Source organism: Chanos chanos, chromosome 4, assembly GCF_902362185.1.
Source record: "Chanos chanos chromosome 4, fChaCha1.1, whole genome shotgun sequence".
NCBI classification, from domain to species: Eukaryota; Metazoa; Chordata; class Actinopteri; order Gonorynchiformes; family Chanidae; genus Chanos; species Chanos chanos.
Genome location: NC_044498.1, coordinates 29,812,712 through 29,838,836, shown reverse-complemented (window position 1 = coordinate 29,838,836; position 26,125 = coordinate 29,812,712). Strand labels below are relative to the sequence as shown.

General features: G+C 37.6%; 1 protein-coding gene across 1 annotated transcript in view; it reads left to right on the top strand.

The window, feature by feature from the left end:
- The window catches only part of mypn (myopalladin), a 36,799-nt gene extending 14,337 nt beyond the window's left edge, over positions 1-22,462 (top strand). The window contains 15 exon segments of the mRNA XM_030772225.1: positions 674-943; positions 1,148-1,439; positions 2,020-2,061; positions 2,063-2,122; positions 2,125-2,171; positions 3,667-3,799; positions 8,087-8,164; positions 12,784-13,005; positions 13,321-13,470; positions 13,557-13,633; positions 18,115-18,241; positions 19,284-19,491; positions 20,205-20,370; positions 21,365-21,498; positions 22,293-22,462. Coding sequence (XP_030628085.1) covers positions 674-943; positions 1,148-1,439; positions 2,020-2,061; positions 2,063-2,122; positions 2,125-2,171; positions 3,667-3,799; positions 8,087-8,164; positions 12,784-13,005; positions 13,321-13,470; positions 13,557-13,633; positions 18,115-18,241; positions 19,284-19,491; positions 20,205-20,370; positions 21,365-21,498; positions 22,293-22,462 — 2,176 coding nt within the window.
- The last annotated feature ends 3,663 nt before the right edge of the window (positions 22,463-26,125 follow it).

Here is a 26,125-nt window from a genome sequence, read left to right as displayed (position 1 = left end):
TGTCAAGAGAGATTCATCAAGTTCAAAGATGTTCTCATCTTGGAGATGAGGACCTTGTACAGCATGTTTGTAGTCAGAGAAGTCCATACCAAGTAATAAACCATGAAAACAGCGGTAATGTTTTTTAATGTTGACTTCACATTTAACAATAACACAGGATTCGTTAAAGGCTGGAGCAATGAATTTACATAAAACAAACATAAAACTTAATTGTGATATATAAAAATGTCTCCCCCAAGTGGCCAATGTTCATGTATTCTTTGAAAAGGAAACGGTTCCTACAGTGTTCTTATTAAGTGGGAGGAGGTTTCTGTTGAGCAGAAATGGAATCAGAAAGTTTGACATAAACCAACATTAACTTTGCTTCAAACACATGATGATGATTTTCCAATTTCTCAACTTTAGTACTTTTACGTACTTTATATACTCAATTTATTTTTTACCATATTTTGTATGTGTTTTCACTTTACTAGAATTTTCATGCATATGTTAGTGCATACCAAAATAAGTCAGACCCTTCTGAAGGAAACCAAACTCACTTCTGCTTTTCTGTTCAGGAGAACTAAAGCTCAAAAATAACCCCTGTCTCAACATAGACCCCCCAAAAACTATTTTTTGATGACTTTAAAAATAATGAAATTGTTCTTAACTGTAATGTCAAATTTCTTTTCAGAGATCCTATGCAGCTTCAGATTCTCCACAATCAGGTGCTTTTGGAGCAGCAACAAGGAAACAGTACACAAAACCATCAGGAACCTTCATGGTCAGATGTGGAAAACATAAAGCCTATTGTGACTCACAATACCCTGTGCTTCCAAAATTCCCTACCATCCAAGCATAAATCCGACCCCCTCGCCCTTGATAAACCCAAGGCATACTCCACAACTGATTGCCTCAACTGTCTCTTTGCTGAGCTCAACCCAGACTCCCTTGCTACATTGCTGTACCTGTGCCCCATCTGAAAACGACTCCTGTAAGCCATTAGTTTATCAGTAACTCAACCAAATATGGCTCCCAATGCTCAGATAAATTCTATGACCCAGTCTGCTGTGGATCAAAATACCCTAGTATCTCAATGTAACATGGGAGTCACACCTCCAGCTCATCAGTTGAACGTGGGTTCCACCACACTCCCACTCCAACACAGTTTGGCCTCCATCAACCCCATATCCCATTTAAGCATGGTCTCCCCTCCACCTGTTAACCAGCCCATTATAAATCCCAGCATCCCTATGCCCCAGTCCAGTATAGCACACAGTGCTCCAGTGCTGCATTTGGGTTCAGAAACATCTAACCAACTGGGTGTTAATCCTAATGCCAGACTGAGTATGAATTCCATGACTCCTTCTACTGAGTTGAACTCCAGCATCAGCATAGCACCTTCCACTCAGCTGAACTCCACCTCCATGCCCCAAATGAGAATGGCCTCTGTTTCTCCTGTGAGCTCTGCCCCCACAACCCCAAAGGGATATGGCTGTCATCCCAACACATCATCTGAATGCTGCTGTGCCCTTAGAGACTTCATCTGCTGTGACAAAGCTGGACACTAACCCAGCTGCCCAAATCAGTGTAGGCTTATCACCTGTGTTTGAAGACCTTTTCTTCTCCACAGCTAGATGCAGGCCATATGTCGTTGCCTAGCACTGCTCCCTCACATCTGCTGAATAAGCCTCTTGTGCCTGCCACAAGTGTCACCCCTGTGCCATTTATGAACACCAATCCAGGCATCACTTACAGAAAAAAGTCCTGTCTCCAATGTTAGTACCTCACAGACCTTCAACTATGCAAGACCTAAGGAATTTGTTGCTGCCCAGACATTATCCCTGTCAGAAGCCCAGTTACTACACTCCAGGATCTGACCCTAGAGGGCAGTTCTCCTTTGGGCTATATCACTCAGTCCCCAAGAATGTTCCTACGCAGGGTCCTTGAATCTCCAAATAGTCCCCACTGTCCACATATCTTCACACGACTTTGTGCCCTCTGCTCGGTTGAGCTCTGTGTTTGCACTGCTGGACTCAGTCACCCCCACAGGCTCCATCTCCATCCTCCAGCAGTTCCACAACCCAGTCCTATCCAAAACCCAGTGGCTTTCCTGAGCTCAGTCCCTGCCATCATTGCCCACACTCGCCTCCCACCAATGCAATGGGATTGCCTATGAGTGCCCCTGCTGTGTAAGTTGTATCAATGTGAGAACAAAGAACTCTGTTGCATTAGAGCTGCATTAATGTAAAGTTTGAGCTGCCGCCTTTCATTCATTCAAGAAATTCTTCCCAGAGAACATTTGAATATGCAAGTGTACTGGTATAAGTTTTGCAAGGTTAAACTTTTGAAATGATTTTGAATCTGCCTACCTGGGTCTTCAGATCATGGTCAGTGGACTGGGAATAGCTGCTCAAATCACTGGTATTTTGGCTAAACATGATTTTCAACCTACAGGAAGTGGCATTTCATTGCTGTATTATTCTTGCATTGTATTACCCTGTTTCTCCTTATGGTTGCAAATTTGAAGATTTGATGAGACATTCAGCATATCACAAATATCCCAAGCATAAGTCTTAAAAAGTTATGAATTAAATATATTTTAGAGTAAACTCAAGCTGAGACAATTCTATTGTTGCTACATATTGATCATTCATGATTCCAATTCATTTAAGCAGTCCATTGAATATTTTTCATGATATCCATAGTGTACTTGTCATTGGAATGACTCATGTAAAATTAACCTCTATTAAGGTGATGTATTAAGTGAAAACTCACAAAATCACACAAAATTTTCTCAAACAACATTTGAACATTTATTAAATGATAAGCAGTTTGGCTGCCCACTTCTTTGTTTTAGTAAAGTAAGCAGCAGATCCAAAGAAACTCATGGTAATTGTAATTCTTGGCAAAAAGCGATGATGACTAGTATGACTGTTTAACTTCATGTGTTTTAGAGCTCTGGTCAAGACTCTGGTTGTCTGGTTGTCTTATATTCCATTTAGGTTTGTGTTCAGAAAAGTCCATCTCACCTAAGAGTTCTAAACTTTTTCTTCAAGAGGGAAAGTCTCCAGTTCTTTGAGGATGGAAGATGTAGTAGTCTACTTCACACTCTACATTCCATAATTTCCCCCCTGAGGTTCAATAATATTTAGACCTGGTAATGGGGGGACGTGTTTAAGTGACCAGTATTGATTACTGAACCTGTTTAGCAGAGTTACTGGAATATGGAATATATCCTTGTGAAAACATACATTTTAGTCATGGGGTACACCTGGTCATTTTCCTCTCCTATAATTTCATGTTCAATGTCTCACACAAGTTGACAGCCCCATACATCAATATTAGAACCATATTTAAAGTTGAGAAAAAGGCTCATATAGTTTCCTTTTGGTTTTCTCAAACATCAGCCTATCTTGAAGTCAAAAAGGGCAGTACTGCCAGAAAATTTGACTTTTGAGCTTTTTCAATTAGTGAAGGATCTGGTTTTGAAAAGAAACACAAACACACAAATGAAGTGAAACAACATTTTAGCTGTGATTCAGCTGCTTCAAAACAGTGCTCTTTCTTTATGTGTTTGCATTATATTGCCTGCCCCATGTAAAACCATATTACAACAAGGCACATAATTACTTCATTGCAATTAAATTTTGTGACATAAGTTTACTTGTTGTTCAGGCCTCCAAGCATCCTAAGGAAGAATGCAAAAGGTCTTCGGCCCATTTCAGATGAGGATTCACACGATGTGAGTGAATCCCTCCTACAAAACATTGAGAAAAAACTACGATTTAAAGATGAATCAACGCCATATGGACAACAGGTACCGGATGTCTCAAGCTGCTGATTGTTCTTTCAGTTAAGCTTTGGTTTTTCGAAGTCTGAGTAGTGCTGCAGTTGATTCAGTAGGTGCTTAGTTAAATCACTGTATTAAGGTAGGCCTCAAATCCAATGGTAACATGTAAGTGCTAAACTCCAACCATTTCCAGTAAAAATTCATTCATGATATTTGTTACATGCAAGAAATAAGTATTGATAGCAAATGTTAATGCACCAGCTTGGCAAGATTCAGTTATTTGACTCTAGTAATGTCTCTAGTCAAATCTATGGACAAGTGTCTGCCTTATTTAACATTCCATTGGGTTTTGGGTTCTTGTCAAAAGTGAGGCATGATACATTGCACGGCATTACTCTTGGTAGTGAAAGTTGCAGTGGATGATTCTTCATCAGAAATCAGTTGACTTTGTGGAATAGAGTAGAGTTTGAGACATCAGCCTGATTCCATGTTATTCAGGCTTGCAGAACATTTTGAGGTACTTTGTTCACAAGAGGAAAAACATTAGCTAAAATTGTCTTATAGCACAAAATTCTCAGTTTTATTTTGGAAACAGAATTGCCTTAGAGTGGAAGTGAAATTGGATCCAAGACATGAACTGTATTGAATGCTTAATAGTCAAATCAATTATAATCAGCTGAATAATGCAAATGTAAACAACCAACAAAGAAGTAAAAATTTATCATGAAAGAATCTGACATCAATTTTTCAGTAGAAATAAACTGTATATTTATTTGCAGGAGATACAGAAATGTCTGCATTTAAGGTTTACAATTATGTTAAATCAAGATTGTTTTCCGTGGGTATTCCTTGTGACATTACACAACATTTATACACCCTGCTGTCTCCCCTGGAGTGAAACAGGTTTCCTACTGTATTTCCACTAGGAGCAAACATGGGAAGACTGGAGTTTGCATTTTAATGGATCATTTTGCTGAGTGCCAAAGTACTACAATTTGAAACATAACCAATCCGAATTTAGATTTCACTTAGCTTGAGAGGTTTATTGCTGTAAATCAGGTCCTACTTTAGTATATCTTGACCCCTCAGCTGTTTTCTGTCTTATAGGATGGCATAAAGAGGACTTTGAAGTGGAAGTAGAATGGAAGTAAGGTCATACGTGGAACTTAAAAGCACATGCTTCTGAATGCCTCAGGGTGCTTAAGGCCTCTCACCTTTTCTCAGTTTGCGGAATGGCATAAGAAGAATTTCTGGGATACTTATTGTTAATTTTGTTGAAAAGTTTCATGTGAAGGTCAGGTTTTGTCTGAAGTTGAAAGTTGAAAAGTTTTGTTAAAGGTAGTTCTGATTTATTCCAGTTGATTTTGTGCTTGAACAGGGTTAAAAGACATTCAGTAGAGATGTGAAGTTTTTGAAGAAACCAAAGAATAATCGTCCACATAGAGGTGAAATGTGTTGTGACATACATTGGCATCTATCTGAGATGGGTGAGCAGTCTAGACATTCTGAAGCTTGCTGCAAATGCAAAATTAAATTAATGAACCTTTGTGATTTCATCAATTGGTCTAATTCGAGGAACATATATTTTTTAACTGTCAAGATAATACTAATAGTAACTCTTTATAATAACCCAAGTAAATATTTAAAAGCACCTGTTCTCTTCTTTCTTCTTGTTCTTTTTTCTTGCTCCTAGTGCTCCTATCACAAATGCCCCACAATGGTACAAATACATTGCAGCCACGTAAAATTATCTCACTAGGTTGATCAACATCCTGGAGTGAAAAGATAAGGAATCCCAAGAAATTTAAAAGCAAGTTTGCTTTAGTACATAAGGAATGCACTCATGAATTTAATATGCATTTCCCAGAAAACCTTTGTAGACCAATACTGAAATGGGTTGTTTACTCCATCCCACATAGTTTCACCAAAAAGCATTGCTGGTGGATAATCCAACAATAGCTGTTGTTCAGTTTACTCTACAAAGTCATGTATTGTCAATCACTGGATTATGATAGCACTCTGATCAAGAGGGAAATCCCATTTACATATAAACAACATTCAGTTAAGATGCAGAAATCAAAGCAAATGCAGGCAGTTTTGTAGGAAAACGTAGCAACCTGGATGCTGTTTTTTCCTATCCCCTACATTTGTAAATGCTACCAAAAATAAACACAAAACAGACACCAAAGCAAGCCTGCATACTTACTACCCATCAATGTCCTAACTCCTAATAACAACATCACCATTTCAGTATTCACACCATTCTGTGTCACGTCCTTCATTATCTGGTTTCCCCCTCGTTTCATTGTGTTCGTGCTAGCCACACAACTGCAATCATCAGTTATCAGATATGCTCAGTATGATTAGAAATTTTATATACGATCAAGGTGTTTTCAAGTTCCGGATGCCTACAATAATGGAAGACTGTATTAAACTGCATTAAATAATAGAGGTTACACCTTTGTTACCTTTCTGCTTGATCTGAGTGCAGCATTTGACATGGTCGATCACACCTCTATTGTTATAGCGCCTGGTAAATCAAATTGGCATTCGTGGCCTGGCGCTCTCTTGGTTAATTCTTATCTCTCTCTATTCTTTATTTACATGCTCCCTCTGGGTGACATTATTCGTAGTTACAACATTAACTTCCATTGTTAGGCTCACAATACTCAGATTTTCTTACCTATCCAAGCACAATTACCGCTTTGAACTGGCTAACCTATGAGGCATGTCTTTGTGCTATTATGGGTTTGGATGTCTTCAAATTTCTGATGCTTAATGCAGGCAAGACTGAAATGCTGGTCACTGGTCCTCCTACGCATAAGCATCTTTTCAGTGATCTTGCCCTAAATTTTGACAACTGCATCATCTCTCAAACTCTTCAGCTAAAAACCTTGGTGTGATTTTTGACTCGAGTCTCTCGCTAGTCACTCATATCAAAAACACAACCAAAACTGCCTTTTATGACCTCTGTAATATCGCTAAAATTAGGCCCTTTCTAAGTATGGCTGATGCAGAAACCATTGTTCATACATTTGTCAGGTCTCACCTCAATTAGTACAATGTTCTGTACTCTGGCCTACCTGCCTCTTATACCAAAAGTCTTCAGCTGGTCCAGAATGCTGCTACCAGAATTCTGACCAGAACAAGCAAGTTTGACCACATTACACCTGTCCTGGCTTCCCTTCATTGGCTCCCAATTTATGCAAGAGCAGATTTTAAGGCCCTCTCATTAACATAGCAAATTTTACATGGGCTTGTGCCTTCCTACCTGCCTGACTTAATTACACCTTATAACCCCTCTTGCACTCTGCCCTCTCAAGATTCTGGGCTATTAGTCACTCCAAGAGTTAAAAAGAAGTCCGCTGGCCAACCGAGCGTCTTCCTACCCGCTCTCCCTTCTTCTGGAATGGTTTACCTACAGAAGTTATCCATACCATTAAAACCAGACTAAAGACTTATCTGTTTTCTCGAACTTATGGATAATATAATTTTGATTTGACTTTGCTGTAGACATGTAGACAAGCCCTTTGAGACTATGAATAGTGATATTGGACTCTAAATAAACTTATGTTATTATTATTATTATTATTATTATTATTATTATTATTATTTCCTTTGCAGTTTCTTGAATCAAGGTAAAATCTACATTTTTCTATGAAGGAATTTCAAGGTGAAATTTTTCATTGGGAGAAGTTAGGTCTTTAGTTATGCACTGATCTCTCGTAATTAGCTATGGCTGTCAAAGAGAACTGTAGGATATTAGTGCAGATATATGAAAAAAGCAAATGTGACTGATACATCAGTGGTTTCTTTACCTTTCTCTATAGACCTCAAATATGTATCACTCAGTTTCACCAATATATATATTTTATGGGCAGACGCTAAGGCAGGAGGACAGTGCACTCCAACCATGCCAAAAATGTTAAAACTGTGTATATTTTTTAGAAAAGTGAATATTTATTCCCCCCCCCCCCCATCTGCTCAAAAACTTTTATAGCTGTGTAAAAGAAAGATTTACTCTTTCCCTTCAAGTCCTGTAGTGCTAGACTTGTTAATACTTTGCACTAATTAACATGTGAATATTTGATTTCTGGAAAGGGGTAATTTTTTTGCGCTCTTGCACTAACAAAGACACATTCCAGAAGCAATAACAACCCTTATGAATCTACTTGCACCTTTCATTTTCTCACCACTGTGTGTGACCATATAACAACATGTACATAACAACTGGTCTTTTTTGTCGTAGCAGTGATCACACATTTCTGTGTGGTGTGGTGTGTATGTTTATCGTTCATCCCTGTCCTCTCATAGAAGCTGACTTATGAGGGCAAAGAAAGCAGACCACTCGGACCAAACATTCCCACTGCAACAGTCATTAACTATGATGAGGTACAAAGAATTTTTTTTCCATTGCAAACATTGCTTTCCTCAGTGTGTGAGTCTGTGTACTATTTGACTCCATTTCATATAGAGTCCCCACATTTGTGTTTCTTTTCTTTTTCTATTAATTATTCTGTTGATATGCCATCCCAGTAACCAGAACACTGAACATACATAACTTGCATCATGCAGACCTTCATAAAGCTGTGTGTTTAGAGTGGTCTCAGTGCAATAGCACCAGTGAACATGCCAGCATTCATTCTGAAAACATGTGAGTTTCTGTGAGTTTCTCCTTTAAAAAGTAAAAAACCAAAAAATTAAAACCCAAAACAAATAAACAACATTTGTTACATAGTTGTTATATGCGGTGCTTGGTAATTGAGGATAGAGCAGGCAAACCTTCCAAAGCACATTCCAAGTAACAGGCTTGCGGGCTAGCGTCCAAAATAACCAGATTTGCCATACAAGAGTAGTTACAAATGACCTCTGAAACAGTCACAAACTAATGGACATGATTTGAAGAGACAATGCCCACAATCCAAATGGTGCTTAGGTTCTTTTGTGTTAACTAATTTTTTGGCAGATATAGATTGATAAATTTCCTGACTCTAGCTTTCTTTGTAGTTTGAAATATTGAAGCATGTTTAAGGTCAGAGTGATATTTTTAGTATGAAATATTGAAGCATGTTTAAAGTTAGAGTGATATTTTTGATATGAAATATTAAAGCATGTTTAAGGTTAGAGTGATATTTTTAGTATGAAATGCTGAAGCATGTTTAAAGTTAGAGTGGTATTTTTAGTATGAAATATTAAAGTATGTTTAAAGTTAGAATGGAGGGGCAGAGCCAGGAGGACTTATTTAACAGTTCATTTAATCATAGCTCAAGTTGCAATTTTATGACCAGAATAAACACAAAAAGAAAATAAATCTTGCAAATGCTTAAATAATTTGAGAAATAAAATTTAGTTTAAAATTTCCCATTTATTGAATGTTATAAAAGCAGTTAACTGTGTTGAAAACATGACAATTGAAATGCACACTATAGTGTGCAGATTTCTGGATATGAAAACACACTTTCCCCAAGTGTTAGATCTGTGCACTGGGCTCCATACTTCTGTAGCATCATTCTGTTTTATGCCACACATCTAGCTATCACTCTGTTGCATCACAGAATTTAATGAGTTTCTGTACAGTATCAAAAAGCATACAAATTAAAATAATGCTGAATTTGGTCTGAATGTTCCACCCACAGCCAAAATGTTATGATCAATAACAATACACAAATCTGCTGTTTATGAAAATGAATTGGATCTATTCATCGTTCAATACATTTTATGTAACAATGCATTGAAAACGATTTTTAAAAAAAGAAAAAGAAATAAATTAGAGTGGTTCTCTGTTTGGTTTACCTCGGGATGATTGTCAATTCATTCTACAATTACCCCAGCCAAGCTGTAAAATAATTACCTCAGGATGATTAGCAATTCATTCTACAATTACACTGGCCAAGCAGTAAAATAATTAGAAAAAAACCCATGTATAAAAATGGCAAAGATCCACTTGAGTGAGATATCTATACACAGAATGAAAACCACACAGAGAACAACAGATAAGTGATTAGCCAGGGACCTGCATGAAATTGTATTCTGGGATGTGTGTTCATTGGGAATGTAGCCAGGGGCTACCGCATCCGTCATGTTGGGGGCATGGCCTGTTGCAGATGTTTCATAAACCTAATTAGTTTGGCTTGAGAAAGCCACCTTACCGTTCATATGTTTTTTCTCCTTCTACCTCTTCTGCCACTTACTTGGAGGCATAGCCTGGGGTGTTTACTGCACCTTTACCATCAAGTTCGACCACTCCGGTGTTTATTTCAATTCATATGGGCAGATCTTCATTTTGGTCAAAACAGTGTTCCTCTGATATACAGTATGGAAAGAAAAATGGGAAAGAAAACTAAAATTTGACACCTCTCTGGTTGCCCCCATTCTTGTTTCCTTCCCCAGAACCTTCTGTGAGAACATGGGGCTGAGTGAAAGGCTTTGCCCATTTTTTGTTGCAGCAGATTACATGAGTGTGTGAGGGTGATGGGCAAACACTGGTTCATCACCTTACAATTACCTGTCTTAATTTTGTTTGCTGCTCATGAATCCCTATGATACAGCCCATGGTGTCCTTTAGGCCATAGTGAGATACTGGACTGTAAACGAGCAACAGCATATCAAAAAACAGTCAGAAGTTTCCCATTAAAAACGTATAGTACCTTATGGGTGATGATTAAATTTACCTAACATGAATGAAAAAGACACCTCCTGTAAATTTGAAATGGATCATCATCTCAGTTTGTGAAACAGAGCAATATCCCATTGTTGCTGATCAGTCTTAATAATTAACAGCTTCACCTATTAAACAGACATTATTGACAATTACATCTATTCATTCAATGGTTAACATCACTATGGCCACAATATGTGTCTTTAGAGAACAAAGCTATCTCTCCCTGCCACTTGTCCAGGTTTTACTCAGCCACCAATTATAAACAGAGCTGGTGTTATAGTTCTTTGACTGAAAAGATCTTGATAGTGTTACTTATTAACAAAAATATGTTTAATCAACATCTGTTCTAACATAACACTGACATAATTTGTGACTAAATATTAATTTGAGGCAGCTTAATTAATAAACATACACATCACATTTGTTTTTGCATTTTAAAATTTTATTGGGATTCTCAAGTTTAGACAAAAACACACAGCAACAAAAATACATTACCCAGTGAATTTGCTCACCTTCTTATATGAATTACCTGTTTTAAATAGGTTTTTGCTCATAGCAGATAATCAATTATCTGTTTTTTAATGGATAATTGACAGGAAAGTGAGAGGCTTATGAACCTGGAAGCTCTGCTGGTGTTCGGTGCTTTGTTTTGTTTTCTTCTTTCTGTTTTGGTTTTTGTTTTGCTATGCTTTTTTGGTTTGTTTTGGTTTGGTTTAGTTTGGTCTGCTCATTTAATTGAATTCACTGCCCCCTGCCTTTCCTGCTTTGGCACCCTTTCACCAAGCGAACTGTCATCTGATCCTTTCTGACCAAATAAGCTGCTGGGTTCTGTGCTATTATGGTAATTACCAAGCTGTGCCGATACTATTTAACATATATGGATTTATGAGCCTCATGCTGTAGTTATCTGTTTCATGGTTTTATCAGGGAGAGTTGCAGGCTGTGCACTACCTATCGAAATAATCAGCTGCTCACTAAACAACAGGCTGAAGATATGGTTCATTGTATGTGTCATCTATGCTATGTGTTAGCTAGCTATGTTTGTGAAATAGTAAACCTTTTTTATGACTTGTATTTTTGTGCATTGGGGATGCATTGAGTGTAAAAGCGTTAACCTAAATGCTGATTTTTGTAGAAATTGTTTTTTGAAACATACATTTTACTTTTTATCGAGTAGAGTAGAAAACACACAAAAAAATTATATAATCCTAACTTATATATATGCTCAATAACTTGCCTTGTTAGCCTGCTTTTTGTGCTTTTTTATGAGAAAGAAATTTGGTAAGCACACAGTCATATAAATCATATACTGTAACAGTCATGTAAGTTAAGCTATGAGTGAGTCTTCATGACTATCAATTTCATTTTCAGTTTCACAAACATAATTGAATCCGTGTGACATTGGCAGACATGGTTTTAGAGCTGCAAACTGTCATTATGGGAACCAATACATACATTTCAGTCAGACAGACATACATGTAACACACATCCATCTATTGTGGAACTTTTAATTAATATAATTTAATTTTCATCTTAAACATGCTTCAGCAACAGCACTTCCCATGAAATGTGTATTTGTATTTTCAAAATAAGTTTTTTATTTATTTTATACACATTTTGGTTCCAGTATTTTTATAGTTTATTTTGATGTTTTACAACTGGGGTATTTGACATTTTATAGCAAAATACATTTTGATGTATTTTTCCTCACCATTAGATTATCATAGTAATAACAGGAAATCTACAAGTAAGACCAGTTATGACACAGAGTGAGTCCACATGGGTCACAGAGCGAGACCAGTTATGTCACAGAGTGAGTCTACATGGGTCACAGAGTGAGACCAGTTACATCACAGAGTGAGTCTCCGTGGGTCACAGAGTGAGTCCATATGGGTCACAGAGTGAGATCAGTTAGGTCACAGAGTGAGTCTACATGGGTCACAGAGTGAGAGCAGTTAAGTCACAGAAGTTCTCAGGACCATTGGTTCATCACATGCTGGACTGAATCAGGGCAACAGGACTGACGGTGAAGATCAGTATGGGTTGACAAGCTATGGATCTCATGTTTCACTGCACAATGAGTACTTGCAAATATATGTACGAATGTTTATGAAGGATTTTTTTGTGACTGGGGCACTCAGAGTTTTGTCTTTAAGCAGTAGTGTATAGTATCTAACTAGAAATAAATTGTCTTTAAACAGTAGTGCATAGTGCATTACTAGGAATAACGGTATATCTGTTCCTTGGTATGTTATATACTGAAACTGTATGCTATTTCAAAAACAGGACTTTAAATTAAGCTTTGGAACAGGATCTGTCAGATCCTATTAAAATTCTGTGTTCTCTGCAGGAATACAAGGTGTCAAACTTTGAGCAGAGGTTGATGAGTGAGATTGAGTTCCGTTTGGAGCGCACTCCAGTGGAGGAGTCAGATGATGAAATTCAGCATGATGATATTCCCAGGGGGAAATGCATTGCACCCCTCTTTGACAAGAAGCTAAAGAACTACAGGGCTGTTGAGGGCATCCCTGTCACATTCACCTGTAAAGTGGTTGGAATTCCTATACCTAAGGTGAGAATTTTATAGAATTTTGATAAATTTGTAGGACATACTGCAGCCAAACTAAACCCCTGGAGCATAGTCTGTTTTCATTTATTGCCTTTGTTATTTGGGAGTTAATTGATTACAGTTGAAATCTTTGAGTTTCTGCATTTATTTGACCCCTGTTACGGACATCAACATTTCTATAATAGTTTTCAAACTATAGCAACCATCCAGTGCAATCACAGCTGTGTCATTGGTTCATCCTTTGCTCCAAGCTGAGGCACACATAAGATCTGAAAGCTCAACGTCCAAAATTTCTTAGGTTTTTTTTTTCCTCTTCAGGTCTACTGGTTTAAAGATGGAAAACAGATTCTAAAGAAAAATGAGCAATACAAGAAAATAAGAGAGGGTGATGGAACATGCTCTTTACACATAGAGGCTGTTACCAATAATGATGATGGTAATTATACTGTTATGGCAGCAAACCCTCAGGTAATTACTGTGCAGCATTCTCACTTGCATTCATATCATTTTCACTGATGGGATTTGAGAATCTAACAGTCTCTATACAACCTCAGGGAAGAGCAAGCTGCTCTGGACACCTGATTGTCCAAGTGGGTCCTGTGCGCAACAGACCAGTGATACACACCCAGAGGTGAGTTAGACTACACACGCAAGTCACTGCTCTCTTCATTTAAAATCCTTACTTTACATTAACCAGCAAGCAGTATTCAAACTCTGATACATTCAGTGAGTATTTAATGCAAAAGGAAGGTATTTATTCATCATTCCTCTTAAAGCAGTTATGACATTAATACCAGAGTTTGCACCTCCTCTCCACATTGGAGCTGACAGAGAGAACAGAGGACAGAGGAGGATGAATACAACTCATTTCTCTGTTTATGTCCCACAAATCAAATTAGCAGATGAGATACAGGTGCAACTTATTTGCAAGACAGTTTATGTATGAAGGCTTAGGTCAAGTGTACGTATCTAACCCCATAAAGAGGGACAGTCTGGTAAAATGATCTTTTTGTGCTGTTGGATGCCGAAATATGAAACACTGAAGCTACTTAATGACCCTAACAGGCAATAATTACATTATAGCAATGATTATATATATATCATATAGAATGGTATGCTATATATCAATGATTTCATTATACTGTGAAGTATCACACACCATATAATTTTAGAGAGCCTTCATAATATAGCAGTCACTGGAGCTAAATGTACACATTATCTTAAAGACAAATCAAGGGTAGAAACAGTATAATTTCAGGTTTCAATAAGTTACCAAATTCAAAGACATTTAGTCCTTATAAGAAGTAATCTCATTTTGTCTTGCCTGGTAAATAATGCTGGTATACCATCACTAGCAAAGCATAAAGGAACTGACTTGTTTAACGTCTCTAGCTCAGTCTTCATCATGCACAAATCCTGAAGATTATCTTGATATGTAACATCTCACACATAATTGCAGACAGAATAATTGCATGCATCAAGGAATGTTCCTGTGTGTTGCTTCATGATAGTAAAAATGATACCACATTACACAGTCACTTTTTTACATGGTCACTTTGTTCACTGACCCACTGGGAGAATGTTGGTAATGCTTTTTCCAGAGTCTGAAAAACAGTAAGTTTAGTTGACCAAACAAAACTGCCACATAGTCCCTTGCATATTAGCAAATCTTCCTCATGAATGACAATAGTATGTTACGATTCCTGTAGATTCACACTTTGGTTTGTTATCTCTATATGCATGTGAGTCAAAGCATTGTGTTAACGCAACCTGAAGTTGCCTTGCTGAATTAAGGTTTCTTCTTTGTTTTCCCTCTACATCTTAATTTTTCTTTCATATGCAGTATCTATATTTTTGGTTGATTAATTTATATTTTTGCATGTAACTTAGAGGGGAATTTAAATGTGAAACGCACTGTAACTTAGAGCTATCATTTCAACAAAGTGTAATTCATAAATACCTAAAATTATTAGGTGCATTACTAATTAAGCACTTTCATGAAATTCATAATTTCGTGAAATATAAGTTAATGTTGAGTCTAGTCCTCTGTAAGACATTGAATTTATTTGCACTCTGTAACCATCTTTTTCCTTTTTTTTTTGCTGATGTTATCAGATTTACACTGCCCAAAGGCTTATGACACTCCCCTGTATATTGCCTTGTTTCATGTTGTTAGTGAAAGACACTCTTTGCTTCTTTTACATGGTGATATGTATAGAATACAGCCAATTATAGATACGCTGGAAACTGTCACTAAGCGTGAATTTAAGTGTTAAGACGATTAGAATTCTTATGACACCTACCAAAGGACATGATACACAGGAATTCCACACTGGTCAGAATGAAATTTTAAAAGCCAAACACTTTTGTGCACATAGTTATTGCTCCACTCACAAGGGCCTCCACCGTTCCAACCTATACTGTAAGTGTCAGTAAGAATAGAAAAAGAACATATTTTTAAGGGCAAAAACACGGTCAGGGTTAGTCACAATTATGGACTGCATTTTATAAAAAGAATGTGAATCAGCTTTTCTGGGAAAGTTGTCTCTCAGGAAGCAATTTTTCCTCAGAGAACCTTCAGCTACAGCCTCTCTCCAAGTGTCTGTCCTTTAATGGACCTATGATTCAAACAAAAAGCAAGTTATTTGATCCCTTTCATCAAAATGGTTTTTCTAAAGTCACTCATTGCACACTCTACAAAACACAATGTAAATGATGAATGATTACCATTCCTGTCTTACTAAGTACAGATGCGTTCTCCAAGGAAATCTTCCCTACTGCTACACTCAAAACAATACAAATACACCTCTGCGAGCAAGGCTGTACACAGGGAAATGATTTATGTTTGTTAACTTCCGGCTACCTTTGGTGTCGATTTAACACCATCCCAAAAACAGCTGATTTTAAAAAGGTGTGAGCACATAATAAACAAATAAAATGAATGAATAAATATTTTTGGTTCCTGCAGATGAAGGTGGCACTGATGAATGTTTTCAAGAACTATCAGCACTAAAAAGATCAAATTAAAATGCTACTTTGAGAAACCCTATACACTGGTGTGTATTACCTCTCTTTGTTGATGAAAGCAATTTCTACCTCAAAAGTTTGTTTTTAAATAGGAAATAGAATTCATTACATTATTGTTACCAGTTTGCTGCAGCTTTGGAAAAAAAAGTTTGACATGGAGTGAAAAAATCTAAACCAAGTGTGAATCACCTTGGCCATGTTTTTACCACAATAAGCACATCCATGTCATTCTCTTCCCTTAACTGAAAAACTGGCCTTGTGTCATAAGTTGAAAGAGTGGAGACCTTTGACAGTGGAGGAAAATCCCATGTATGTGCATCTCAGTGTTTGGTCTTTGAAATTTTAGACTCATCTTATCAGTGTGTTACCCCTACACCGCACGTTTCTTTTGGTAGACATAACAGTAACACAATTCTCCCCAGGTCTCCACACTGAGTCCACAGTTAGGGAGAGTTTCCAGGGCATTGGTGGGAGGGTGGGTTCCATACTTGCCACCATGTAAAAGAAACGGTGAGTGTCACACAGTAACACCATGAAACAATCCGATGTACCGGGTGCACCATTCATCTTTTGAATGTATATTTGGTTCTAATTCCTGCCCTGTCACAGGGAAGGGTGAAATGTTCTAATTTCATTACATTGCAGAAATAGCAGTTATCATCACAACAAGAGATGTGTACCTTATTTTAATGACATTTGTGATACCAGCTCAATCTTGTTTTGTCTGTGTGGGATATAAAAAGATTGTAGACAGGATGTGTGAGCTGAGCATGACTACTAAGAATAAGATAGAAATTCTTAAAGTTCCTACTCAGATCTTCAAAGGTCTGTTGAAGATCACCAAGGATTTACTTTTATTTCTTGGTTTCAAGGATCAGTAGTTTTAGCTCAAGGTATTTAAAGATCCCTTTTGAGTTTTTGCAGAGATTTTTTTTAAGATCTTGAGTGAAAATCCAATATAGATCCTGCTCAAAATTGTAATCCTAGAAATAATGGACTTAGCTATTAACACTGAGATCATGTCCGCTGGTTTTATGTCTTGTCATATGTTTTTAACAGGCTGAATAAATAATTTGAGGGTGCACTGCTACTGTATTGCTACACAATCAGTACAACTTTCTCATTTTCTTTACTATCTCTTGGCATAAAAACACAACAAATGAGTATGTATAAATTATGTAGATTGATGCCAGTCTATAAAACAGTACAAAACAATGCTACAACGTATCAATGTACATATCACAATGCATATCATGCAGCAATAATCACATGAGGAAAAACAGCTAATCCCACAGAAAAAATGTGCAAATCACACATATTCGAAGGAGAGCCTTTACACATCAGTTCTTTACTAGTCTCATTCTCCCCTTACCCCCTCCTACAAACAGAGTCAGCAAACAACTTCAGAGGTTTGTGTGCAGAAGATGCTCTTGTGCATATCATAGTTTCATCAGTCCTGCCGTGGCACTGATACCTGATGTATCTTGCCATTGTGTTGCGCTGTCATGTCATAGGTTAACTGTGAATCACATTCTCACTGAGGAGAATTTTATAGGCTACCATTTCCATCTTTACATAGCAAATCATTAAACTGCCCACAATACTTTAATCACATTGACAGGACAATTTAAACTAAAATGTGTGGAGAGAACTTCAACCTGAAGAGTGAGTTTTTAGGGGTCTCAGGTAGAAAAAGAGTACAGTTCATGCTTAAGGGCCAGTTCTATTTTGCATAATGCTGGGTTGTATGATGTGAGAAGTACTGTGTCAATTTTTCGCTAATGTGCTTTTTGAATTGAAAAAAAAGAAAACTAGGTCGTTTTTTAAAGTCTCACATACTTAGGAAAATGCACTTAGGAAAATGTACTTAGAAAAAATTTATGTGGCATACAGAATTTCTTCATACAATGTCATGGCAATACCAGGTATCTGCTTACGGCAGTTCTAGCACTAACCAGGAAGTGCACAGCTCAGCAAAATGAACTGTGTGAGGCACCTTTAAGAAAAGGACTTTTGTGCTTATTTCGCTCAGCAATACAGCTCTCAAGTTTATCCATCTAAAATGTCACCTCTCTGTTCCTGCAGGGTGCGCACACGTGTCCAGGAGGTAGAAGGAGAGCCCACTCAGGAGAGATTTTTTAAACCTCATTTCCTTCAGGCTCCAGGGGACTTGGTCTCTCAAGAGGGCAGACTCTGTAGGCTAGACTGCAAGGTATCAGAATTATTTTGCCACCTATCTATTTTATATTTCTGAGGATTCGTTACTGTGCCCACTATGTCTGTCTTCCTGGCTTTTATTTTCTTTGACGGGGTTGTGCTCAATTCAGATTCTTTTAATGAGTTAATAGATTTTCACTTAGTTCATAAATTTGAACTGAATTGTCCATGTTTCATAAGATGTAAAATTTTAATATGAGTATTTAGATATTAATGTAGTTTAGTGCACTCACTCACGATCTAAGCCGCTTATCCTAATTAGGGTTGCTGGAGCCTATCCCAGCACTCATAGGGCAAAAGGTGGAGAAACACCCTGGACAGGTCGCCAGTCCATTACAGGGCAGACACACACACAGAGTCATACCTAGGGGCAATTTAGTATCTCTGGCTTGCCTAATCTGCATGTCTTTGGACTGTGGGAGGAAACCCATGCAGACACAGGGAGAACATGCAAACTCCACACAGAAAGGACCCCAGCCATCTGGCTGGGAATCGAACCCAAGACATTCTTGCTGTGAGGTGACAGTACTACCCACTGCACCACCGTGCTGCCCCTAGTGTAATACAGATCAAGCAAATTCATTTGGATATGAATGTGGTTTAGTACAGATCATGCAAATTCGTTCAGATACAAACGTGTTTTGGAACAGATCAAACAAATTCATTTAGATATGAATGCGGTTTAGTACACATCATACAAATTCGTTCAGATACAAACGTGTTTTGGAACAGATCAAACAAATTCATTTAGATGTGAATGTGGTTTAGCACAGATCATACAAATTCATTTAGATATGAATGTGGTTTAGTACAGATCATACAAATTCATTTAGATATGAAGTGGTTTAGAACAGATCATACAAACTCATTTAGATATGAAAGTGACTTAGTACAGATCAAACAAATTCACCGTGACAGGTGACATATGGGATCAAATTCTGAGATTCTGAATTGAGAGCAACTATGTTGTCAGGGAAACCCCTCTCAGATTTGTTAGTTTTGTTTACACTGTGACTGTACTGTCCTCATCTGTTAAGGTGAATGGGTTACCTCACCCAGAACTCATGTGGCTCCTAAATGGGAAACCTATATATCCAGATGTCTGTCATCGAATGCTGGTCAGAGAGAATGGAATCCACTCCCTGGTTATTGACCCACTCACACAGAATGATGCTGGCATGTACACATGCATTGCTACAAACAAAGCTGGGCAAAATTCATTCAGCCTTGAACTCAAAGTTGTTGGTGAGAATTCTTTTTGTATAATGATCAAGTTTGTTTTACAGTGTCGTGTGCATGTGCAGGTGTGTTCTGTTATTTGTATTTGAGTTCTGGTTAATATGCATAGCAAATATGGAGCAGCTCTGCCTCTACTGTTAGTTCATTACTGGTACTATCAGGGAAATCAAGGCATTTTCCAGATAAGGTGCATGAAAAGCTCAGATGGCTAGAATATGGTAGTTTGTGAGGCAATGTGTGATCTCCAAAGCTAATTACTTGCTTCACCTGTGTATTAAAATATGCTTCAAATGTAAGCATTTGACCCCATCTGTATACTCTGGGGAGTATGCTGAAGGACGAGACTACTTCATACAGGAAACTACAGTATATTCAGTATGAAGAATGGAACACAGCCTGTGAAATCCATGGAATCTAGTCGATAATATCTCTTCATTCAACTTGACAAATAAGGGAGATTTATTGCTATATCAATAACTTTTTGCAGAATGTTGATTATTTAGAGGGGCAGTTTGACTTTGCTTATATTTTCAACTACTGCATGAGAGCTATTTTATTTTATGCTTAATAGTATCCCTCCAGCCAAAGATTACATCATGTTAGCCGAAATTGTATGTGAATCATCTCTTTCGATAAATTAGAAAACATTAGTGAAGAAGATATAGTGAAATGGTCAGCCCTACTCTCATGACAGTAGAAGCTGTGAAATAATTTTTCAGAGAGAGAGAACAAACAACCCCCTCAGTTTGTGGAGAAGCTCCAGAACACAGGCATTGCAGAGGGTCTCCCCATCCGCCTGGAGTGCAGGATAGTGGGTATGCCCCCACCTGTGATTTACTGGAAAAAAGACAATGACACCATAACCCAATCTAAGGACAGGTTCAGGTGAGTTTCCTCAGTCTGTGAATGAAAACCTTACATAGTTCTACAGTTCCTTATCTGGTGGAAAAGAAAGACAAGCACACATTATGTAATTCCACAATTAATTATTCCTGCTCTGCCTGGTCCCATAAAGAACAGTCATAAGAATTTCTTTCCTAACTTGACCTTTACTGACTTTTTTCAATGTGTGAAGACTAACTGAATAAAAAATCACCTGAGTACAGTACTTAAGTACATTTTTACAGATGTTGAACTTTATTTGACAATACTTTCTCATTATACATCTGATACTTATCATTTTTTATACTCTGAAAAAAAAGTGTTGTTACTTGCTTAACATCACTGGAGCTCAACTTGGTACAGTGGAGATGAACTTGGTTGGTTCTATTATGGTGTATTTTTGCATTTTAAACCATTTGTTTAAAGGAAAGGAAAGTGCTGAATTTTGCAATTTGTAAAATTTTTAGAACAAATGTTTAGTAGAAAACAAGATTAGTTCACTCCTGGCACTGAAGAATCCCTTCATCAGGTTTAGGTCACCATTCTGTCTCTCCTGCCTGTCAGACTAATCAGTGTAGTAAAAGAGAGATTGGATCCACACAGAATCAGATACGAACTCTGAAAGAAAAAAGTTATGTTAGATTAGCAATTAGCAATAAGCAGTAATGAATTGTGAAATTTTTGATGATTGCAATCTCAGAAAAGTGAACCAAGTGAGCTTACTATTGCTCTATGTTGCTGTCTATTTTTACAGCCTGAGTACAGCTAAATACTGATGAAGCACACTTTTACCTTGATCCTGAGACTTCATGTCAACATAATACTTTTATAGCCAATTAGCCAACTAATCAGTCACAAAACAAAACAAAACAAAACAAAAGTGTTTACTTCTTGCTTCACCCCACCCACTGCACAGGAGCCACTTTAAATGGAATAAATTACAATTTTCCAAAAAAAAAAAAAAAAATCTAACAGATGAATACATTTTCAAACCCAGCATACACCAGGATGCCACAGGATATGTCTGCCTCCTGATTCAACCAACCAGGAAAGAGGATGCTGGCTGGTACACAGTTTCAGCAAAAAATGAAGCAGGAATCATATCGTGCACGGCCAGACTTGATATATATGGTAAGTTGTCTCCCATTATAACCTGTAAAAGTATTTAATATATTATGGCTGTCTACATTCAAGTTAATCAAACATTATAATTATTTAATTTGTTTTTGTTGTCACTGCATGATAGAATGACTGTCACTGTTTGAGGGAAGTTCTGGGTACATGCATAGGTTTCTCAGTTTTATTTGCAATGAACAGGATGAAACAAAAGAGTTCAAGATTCAGACTTCAAGTGTACACAACAGGTTGAGAACTCAATTCCACACCCAGAAAGGGAAAACCAGGAGTATTTATACAGAACAGAACAAGACTAGACTAGCTGAAAACAGGTGAAACTAAGGATTCATTAACTAAGAAATCAGGAAGTGTATGTGCTATTTTAACAAAATGGACAGCAGAGAGGGAAAGAGAGAAGGAGGGTGTGTCAATGACATTCAGCAGCTATTGAGCTGATGTGGCATGACTAGAGTATGTTTTTATTCATTCAGCTCAAACTTTAAGAATCCAAAATAAGGTGGAGAATTCAAGATTCGAAGTAAGTTCATTACTTTGGAATTCAGATAATTTGTGTTTACACAGAACCACAGTATCCTCACTGTAACAGAAAACTTAAAAATGTTTTAGACTTTTTAGGCTGATGTCCCATGTAGAGTTTACACCTTGAATAACATTTCTCTGACAAAACAGACATGATGTCACATACATCAAGGAACATCATGTTTCAAACATCAACCCATGTAAAACTAAGATATTTGCCAAAGATCATATTGACTGATTTGCTTGTTCTCTACTGTTTCTATCTACAGCCCAGTGGCACCAGCAGATCCATCAGCCAATAAAGAAACTCTCACAGTCTGGAGGTTCTTATGCAACGTTTGGTGGTCATGGCCTGGACATAAAATCTGCTTTCCCTTCAACTGACATCATGTTCTCCAGCTCTGCACAGGAGGCGACCCCAGAGAGTGAAGAGCTGTGAGGAACACAGAGGGTCTCTTTAGACATATGTCTCCACCAAGCTTTTCTACACATAATGTTTCTTTGAGGCTTGACATTACAAATCCTCAGAGTGATTTATTTGTTTTGAAAAAGGAGCGCGTTCAACTGACATGTCTGAGATCTTACGACTAGTGCAACAAATACTGTCTCCTTTATATTTTTTTTCCTTGTCATATGTGATTTCCATTAGCAGATAATTTTTTCAGAATTCAGGAATAGAAATGGTTTTATCCTTTAAAACCTTGTTGGTTGATGCATAAATCAATTTCAATCCAAACACTGCCCTCTGTACTTATAATCAAGTTACATAAACATTAAATGCTGTTGATAGCTGATTGATTTTTTTTTCATAGGGAACCACTGAAATCTGTTTATTTTCCAATTGGTAATAGACATTGATTTTAGTTTGGCAGAATGAAGAGCCATGTTGTCATTTCAGCCTCTTAATCCAGTCGATTTATTTCAGCACATGTGTGTTGCTGAAGTGTTCATTTTCCTGAACAGAAAGGGTTGATGTGTGTGACATTAGGGGACATCATGAAAAACTTATGACAGAGGGACATGTTTCATCTGAAGTTGTACGAATACAAATCAAATTTCAAGATCTTATCTCTTGCGACCCTAATTAGGATGAAATGAAATGATAGTGGTTACAGGGTTGGTCATGAGTTTGGTCACTGGAAAATTTGTTCTTCTATGTTCTGTGAAGTCTCGGGATATTACTTATATCTTACAAAAATAGAGGATCCTAGCGGAGGGCATCTCTGGAAATGAAATCTTAATTCTTAATGGTATTTTCAAATCAAGGTTTTGCTTCAGACTTTAATTCATAAATCAGAGTTCTGTCTGAAAAGATTTGTTTCAGAGAGTGTGAAGAAGATTCTTAATGGGATATCACTTGAAACCACCAACCTGCATAATTTATCATCCAGATTAATGACACTTGGGGTGGTACTAATGATGCTGTTGCTGATTACACAGGGTTTCGTTAATATAGTTGATTTGCAAGATCTATGCAAGATCTGTCAATGATGTTTTAAGGATATTCTTTCACTATTTACACTCAATGACCAGTTTGTTAGGTACTCAAGTCTTGCCCCCGATTAGACATCCATTTGCTTCCAGAGCAGCCTGAACACTTCAGGACATGTCTTCTAGAAACCTCAGAAATGTTCCATGGGAATTTTGGTCCTTGCTCATACAATTACATCACAGAGTTGCTGCACAATACCCTCAAAGGTGGTCTACTGGATTGAGGTGTGGGGACTGTGCTTAACTGGGTTGCTTAGGTAAGGTGTCTGTACAACCATGTTCCTGGAATTGTTACAAAAAAATTGTGTTCGGTAAAATGAAACATCATCTTGCTGGAAGTACCCATGTGATGATGGGTAAATCATAGGTCTGAAGAGATACACCTGGTTAGCAATGGTGTTCAGGATTGACTTGCCATTCAGATGTTGTGCACCTGTTATCAAGCAGTCTAATGTATCCCGCACATCATTACACTACCCGCATATCATCAACAGCAGGCTGGATGGGCCCACAGACTCATTCTGCTTAAACTAAATCTGTCTCCTGTCATTAGCTTGACACAACAGGAACTGGAATTCAGATCAGCTGATATTTCTTCATCCATTTTATTTTCATTTTTGCAGACCTCCAATGCCTCTGATTGTGTGCACAGGATTGTTTTTAGCTGATGAGTGGCTGTTTGCTGCTAAAGCCTATTCGTGATGAGCTGCGTATCCAAAAATGCTGTGCTGTGCACCGCTGCTGTACTCTGCCTTTTTTGTCCATTTGTGACTCATCTGGTTGCTTTTTCCGCTTGTGCTATTCTTCTCCACTGACCGGATGTTTTTTGTTTGCCACAGCTTGCACTGTTGTGTGAGAAAAGACCAAGAAGTATTCTGTTTCCAAATGCAGTGTTTAGCACAATCATACTATACTCAGAATAACTTAGGTCACTTGTTTTGTTCATCCTAACAGTTAGTTCAACAGTAATCAGATCCATCAAGGCCTGTCTGCCTGCTTTATGCAGCAAGTCAATGTATCTAAGAAACTGACTGCTGAATGTATGCTTGTAGTGCAGCTTATTCAATGAACTGTACAGTTTTAGACTTGTGCAGTGTATTGTATGTCAAAACAGGTGATTTTGCTGCTGGTGATTGGGAGGAAGAGAAGTGTGGATAATTGTAGTTGATGAATGGTCTGGTATATGACAATGATATCACTTCACTCTTATAAGTTTGTATTAAACGTTTTAAGGTTTCATTAGTTGAATCAAACACAAATCAAGAGCATACGTCCTAACTGATGGCCTGTAACTAGGTAGATGATTAATTCATGTATTTATAAGATGTTAGAATGTGTTAATGAAGCAATCTATAACTGTACTAATGACTTAACTGAAAAGACTTCAGTTCACTATAATTAATACTATTATCTTAACCTTGTGAATGGTATTGTCCAGTGCTTTTGTAAATTACTGTAATGTTCATGATGATAATTTGTCTGACATGCAAGTTTTGAAAGGCTTTCAGTTACCATCTGCTGATGCCTTGAGATGATTTGCACTTTACAAATGCCCAGTGTTTACTTCATAAGTATTACTTAATGATAGTGAAATATTTGTGAACTATTTTAACAGGCTATATTAAGAAGTTAAAACCCTATATACTTTGTCGCTTTAAAAATGATTATTTTTATTTAATAAATATCACTATTTACAACCCAGTAAATGAATATTGTGCTTTCTCAATGGTCAATTTGCATGAAGAGCACACATAAGCATTTTTAGACTTACCTTTGGAAAACTATTATTGAGGACTTCTCTTTACGCTCCCTGTTTCGAATGCAGATTCTTCAGACAAGGACTGACAAAACTTGAAGTATCAGACAACAAGCAGCTCCTCTCACTCACTCACTCACTCATTATCTAAGCCGCTTATCCTGATTAGGGTTGCGGGGGGTGCTGGAGCCTATCCCAGCGCTCATAGGGCAAAAGGTGGGGAAACACCCTGGGCAGGTCGCCAGTCCATCACAGGGCAGACACACACACACATTCATACCTAAGGACAATTTAGTGTCTTCAATTCACCTAACCTGCATGTCTTTGGACTGTGGGAGGAAACCCATGCAGAGAACATGCAAAGTCCACACAGAAAGGACCCTGCCGGGAACCGAACCCAAAACCTTCTTGCTGTGAGGCGACAGCACTACCCACCGTGCCACTGTGCCGCCCCAGCTCCTCAGCTGACACTATATTTCTTAAATAATTACAGTGTAATGGAACTTTTCAAAAACACTACATTTTAGCCAGACACTGCTCCCGCATAAATCCCTGGAGCATAATGGAATGGAATGGTGGTCTGCTTTTTTTGTACACAGATAGCTAGCAAATGGGCTAGCTGGGACATCTTTTGCTATGCAAATGCAATTACTTAACCAGCTGCAATATGTCTGAGTAAGTTTTTTATTGTTTAGTATCCAGTAGGAACACAGTAGACCAACTCTCTCCGTTAGATGTGGTTGTTAGTGACGAGCAATCTTTGGGTGACTAAGAGAGGATTTCTATGGATTTTTTACTGCTTGTCATTTAATCAAAATTTAGTAATACACAAGATCTGCATTTCATGTTGTAAAG